Source organism: Octodon degus, unplaced genomic scaffold, assembly GCF_000260255.1.
Source record: "Octodon degus isolate 3935 unplaced genomic scaffold, OctDeg1.0 scaffold00054, whole genome shotgun sequence".
Lineage (NCBI taxonomy): Eukaryota > Metazoa > Chordata > Mammalia > Rodentia > Octodontidae > Octodon > Octodon degus.
This window is the reverse complement of record NW_004524630.1, coordinates 4,898,569-4,903,252: the sequence shown is the minus strand read 5'-3', so window position 1 is coordinate 4,903,252 and position 4,684 is coordinate 4,898,569. Positions and strand designations below refer to the sequence as shown.

The 4,684-nt window shown below is 46.3% G+C and overlaps 1 protein-coding gene across 1 annotated transcript in view; it reads left to right on the top strand.

Moving 5' to 3' along the window:
• Positions 1 to 1,262: 1,262 nt before the first annotated feature.
• Positions 1,263 to 4,684, top strand: part of Rgs20 (regulator of G protein signaling 20) — an 84,278-nt gene continuing 80,856 nt past the window's right edge. The window contains exon 1 of the mRNA XM_012515230.1: positions 1,263 to 1,418. Within this exon, the coding sequence (XP_012370684.1) occupies positions 1,263 to 1,418 (156 nt within the window). The remainder of the gene's footprint in view (positions 1,419 to 4,684) is intronic.

Genomic DNA, 4,684 nt, shown 5'->3' with positions numbered 1-4,684 from the left:
GCCCCTGCCCCAGGGAAAGGGTATGTGAGAATTTAGCAAGAAAGCAGCCATCTTCAAGCTGCAAAGACAGTCCTGACCAGGACCTGACCGGATTTCCAGCGCCCACAATTGCTTACCCCGCCTGCGCCTCGTATTTTGTGCAGGCCTCCTGGGCAGGCTGGCTACCCAGCTTAAACAAAGCCCCTTAATCATACTTCAGGACAGAGTATGAATAGCATCTTTTACAGCACAGAGAGCAAACTCTAGAAAGAGATAAAGCCTGCCACGGCAAGCGTCCGTAATCCTCATTCAGTTGGAGAGTCATTTACTGAGTGTCCACGATTTGTCCACCGCTCCAGAGCCCTTGGGGATTTTGTTAGTGGAGCACAAAGACGGCAGATAATTTCGCTCCGTGCAGCGAGAGAAGTAAATCTAGCGCTGCTCTGCGAGGCCAGTTGCCCACAGAAAGGAGGGGCTGCTGGGGGCTCCATTTGAGGACTGACTCTCCCCTAATCCCGAGCAGGTGGGCAAGGGGAAGAACAGTGGAGGACACCACAGAGGAAAAGGAGGACTCCCGGCTGCTGCATGATCCCTTTCCTGCTTTCTACTTGGAAGCCACTTACAAATGTGGTCAGTTTTCAAATGGAATAGTTGACATCAAGGCAGGTAAAATTCAGGCCCTGTTTCTGACAATAGCCTGATCTGCATGTCATCCTGATAGGCCACCTGCGTCTCCGACTGGCACGATGGCAGCGTCCTCAGGTTCCACGATGGAGCAGTCCTCTTCTCTGAGAGGGACCAAGGCGTGGGACACGGTCAGAAAGCGGTGAGCATCTGCTCAGAGGACTGCTGCAGGGGCCGCCTAGGACTTAGTCCACTCACACAGCGCAGCACCACAGGCACAGTGCTTGTGAACAACAGGACTTCGTGTTCTTATCATGCTGGAGGCTGGATGTCCAATACCAGGTGCCGGCATAGCCCTCAAATCCTTTCCTGCAGTTTTGATGTACAACAGTAGCATGAGGAGGACATTGTCACCCACAGAGGGCAGTCAAACACAGCCCGAGGTTCACAGTGAGCCGCTCTGCCTGGGATAGGACGCTAAAATCTGGGCTAAGCTACTGGTCCATGAGACAGATGATCCTTCTGCCTGGATGAGAGTGACTTTTCAGGCCCCTAGGAGAGGCTCAACATTAGCCAGGCGAAGAGGAAGCGAGTGAATCCTGCACTAGCATTGAGAGAGCCAGGCTGCTGGACTTACTTGGGGCCTTTGTTGCGCAGACATGCCCAGCTTCTCACGAGAGGACCACAAGTACCTTCAGGAGCCTTTCTCCAGGTCATCCATGCAGAGATTTCTGCCCCTGTTTAGGGCACAGGGACGCTATGCAAACATTCACCAAGCCGCCAGCAGTAAAGGGGACCTACAAGCCATGCCTGACGTCACGGTAAGATCATCTCCGCCATAGCTACCTTTCTTTCTCGGCAAACGAAAAGGTCTATCCAGAGAAAATGTGAAACTACAAGACAATTTTCATGTCATTACTCACTGAATCTTACCGAAGATTTATTGAGAATGTTTTGCGCCAATCCCAAAGGAAAAGTAGAACTTAGTTGGCAGTTACTCTGTCTAATTTTCTCCAACCTAAGCAGCTTCCTTTTACCATTGCTCTTCTTTTTGCTTGGTTGTGGCTTGGGGTGGTGGGGATGGATCCCAGGGTCTCGCGCATGCTAGCGTGAGTCCTACCACTAAGCTACATCCCCAGCTGCTTTTTGTTTGTTTCTTTTAGGAGCTAATGGGCCAGGAAGATGGCTCAGTAGAAGAAGCACTTGCCTGGCAAGGGCCTGAGTTCAATCCCCAGTTCCGCAAAAAAAAAAAAAAAGGAGATAATGTTTTAAAAATCAAGAAAACCTAGATGTAGCTATTATGGATTGTTTGTCTGACATAAAACTACATTTCATGTTATACTGAAAATTATAGATTTCTGTCTACAAAAGTTGCTATTGGAAAAAACTGATAAACTAATATAGGAACATATGAAACTAAGGAGTAAAGAGGAGCTATTTCTGAAGGCTGTCACCTAAGGTAAATTTCCAGAATGTTAGTTTCTACATATAGGTAATGTGATTTCCCCAAAGAGTAATAAATTCCCTTTTCGGTGTTATGCGTATCTTTGTAACAGTACAGTATCAGTCTTAAATCCTCTTAGCTATTAATAGAAGCAGCTCTTGAAAGATTATGTGGAGGGTGATGGGCCTATGTAAGCACCTAGCAAATAATGTGCAGCGCTCAGAGTTAGAGGCTGCAAAATCATACCAGACCTGCCCTGCTTCCTGTTGGCACTGGAAAACTCCTCTGTCCCTGTACGGTGGTTTATGTCCTGTTGATAACCATTGTTTATCAGCAGACTCTAATTCTCTAGATCTTTCCTTTAATGCTATTTTAACCACTTGACACCGCAAAAGAAAAGGTTTGTTTAAAGTCCTTAGGAAGACCCTTTGGAAAAAGCGCTCTGACCTTTGCTCCTGAGCTTTCAGACCTCTGGGAACGCGTAGCACGTGACCTTCCAAGCACGCCTGGGAGCGCCTAAGCACTAGGTCTGTAAGAAACTAGCGTGGAATGAATGGAATAGTCAGGAGCCCTTAATTGAGGGGCGTATAAAGGTAGGTAAAGTATTCAAAAGATATTTCCAAAAGGTAGAATTTGGAAGCTGCTGATAGACATACGCGCTGCTTCCAAGATTACAAACTGCACTGCTGTAAACGTGAGTATGAGCGTGTCACTGCGGTGCGGTGTCTTTAACGCTTTCAGGAATACACCTAGAGAAATTCGAATGGCATTTCTAGCTTTAGTTTTTTAATATTCTCCTCCACGCAGAGGTCCATAGTGGTTGTACTAGTTGCTCCTTTTTCCCTGCAGCTTCTGCGACGTTTGCTGTTATTTGATTTCTTAGTACAGCCATTCTTGCTAGGGTAGTCTCTGTGCCACTTTCATTTGCATTTCTCTAGTGGCCAGCGACGTTGAGCATCTCTTCACGTATTTATTGGCCATTTGTACTTCCGTGACGTGTCTATTCATTTCTGCTTGGCCATTTTTGATTGGGTCTCCTACTTTGCTTGAGTTCTTTATGTGTTCTAGATGTGGTATTTGAGCATGACAAAATACTCTTCTACCATAAAGAAAAACTTAAGTCCTTTTGGATGCACCTTGAGACCGTAACGATAAGTGAAATAAATCAGAAGGACAAGTGTAAGGATCATATGGCTTCTCTTATATGAGAAACTCATGGTATAAAGACATAAGGAGACAGACCATTCTCAAAGGGAGGGGGGAGGGGAAGAGGAAGAAGACCTCCATTGATACATGTCATGTTCATGAACGGATATCCCACAAGGCATGTAGGCATGTTATGCTACACATGTGTACTAATAGACTCAAATTTAAAAAAAGAACTTGGAAGCTGCTCTGAGGAAACAGCAACAATAATTACAAATGTACACACAGATAGACTTGTGTGTGTTGTAGTGGATACCCCGGGGAGTGTGCATTCAGCAGGGTCACAGGGAAATTAAATAGGAAGGGACTGGGGACCAGCAGCACCCCGCCACAGCCCGCCGCAGCCCGCCGCATGCACTGGCTTGTGCACACCAAGCTGCGTGCCTGCCCTTGCTAACCCGGGTGACCACTTCTGGCCCATAGGGAAGCAGACGCGGGTACCAGGTAGCCAGGGGTGACCCAGGGGGGTTCTGCTGGCCCTTCCTCTAGGTTTTACCTTTTCCTATTGTACCTGAATATGGAAGGAAGAGCCAGGTTCTCTTCTAGAAAATGCAAGCACTCACATTATTTTGATTCCAGGAATCTCATTCAGTCCTTACTGGGTACGACACCTTCGGCTAGTGCTGTGAAGAGTAAAAAGAAGGACAGTCGTGGGCCTGCCTTCCTCTCTGTGCACTTATAGTACTCTGGGAAAGACAGCTCTGTTGTCATATTGTCAGCGGGCCTCCAGTCAGTAACATAGGACACTGTGTACGCACATTCTTTCACTCAGGAAGATAGTAGAAATTTAGGGATGAAATATAATAAACACGGGGTAGTGACCATGAGGGGCTAATGACAGACGGAAATAGGTGAAACTTAAAGTAGACATAAAATAACATCTAAGAACACGGAGAGGCAGAAAAAGGGGATATGAGCTAAAACATATCTCCCTATCCAGGAGCCAACAATAAAACCCTCCAAAATCATCAACCTCAGCCTCAGACCTTATAAACAATTGATCCAAAGTGAATCATGGAGCCAGGTGTGGTGGTGCATGCCTGAAGTCCCAGGACTCAGGAGACTGAGGCAGAAGGATTATTATGAGTTTGAAATCAGCTTGGGCTGATTCAAAATGAGCTCAAGGCCAGCCTAAACTGCATGGTGAGAGTCTGTCTCCAAAAGACCAAAAAAAAAAAAAAGTGAATCTGGGCTTATATGCACAACTGTATGTAAAGCTATAAAACTCGTAGGGAAAAGTTGTCATAGCTTATGGCTGGACGAAGTGTACTCAGACATCAAAATCATGGCGCATGAAAGAAAAAAAAATCAACAAATTGAAATTCATCACATTTTTAAAAATTTTTAGAAGAAGGGACCAGGGAGATGGCTCAGTAGAATAAGCGCTTGCCTGGCAAGTGCAAGGGCCTGAGTTCAATCCCCGGTTCTGCA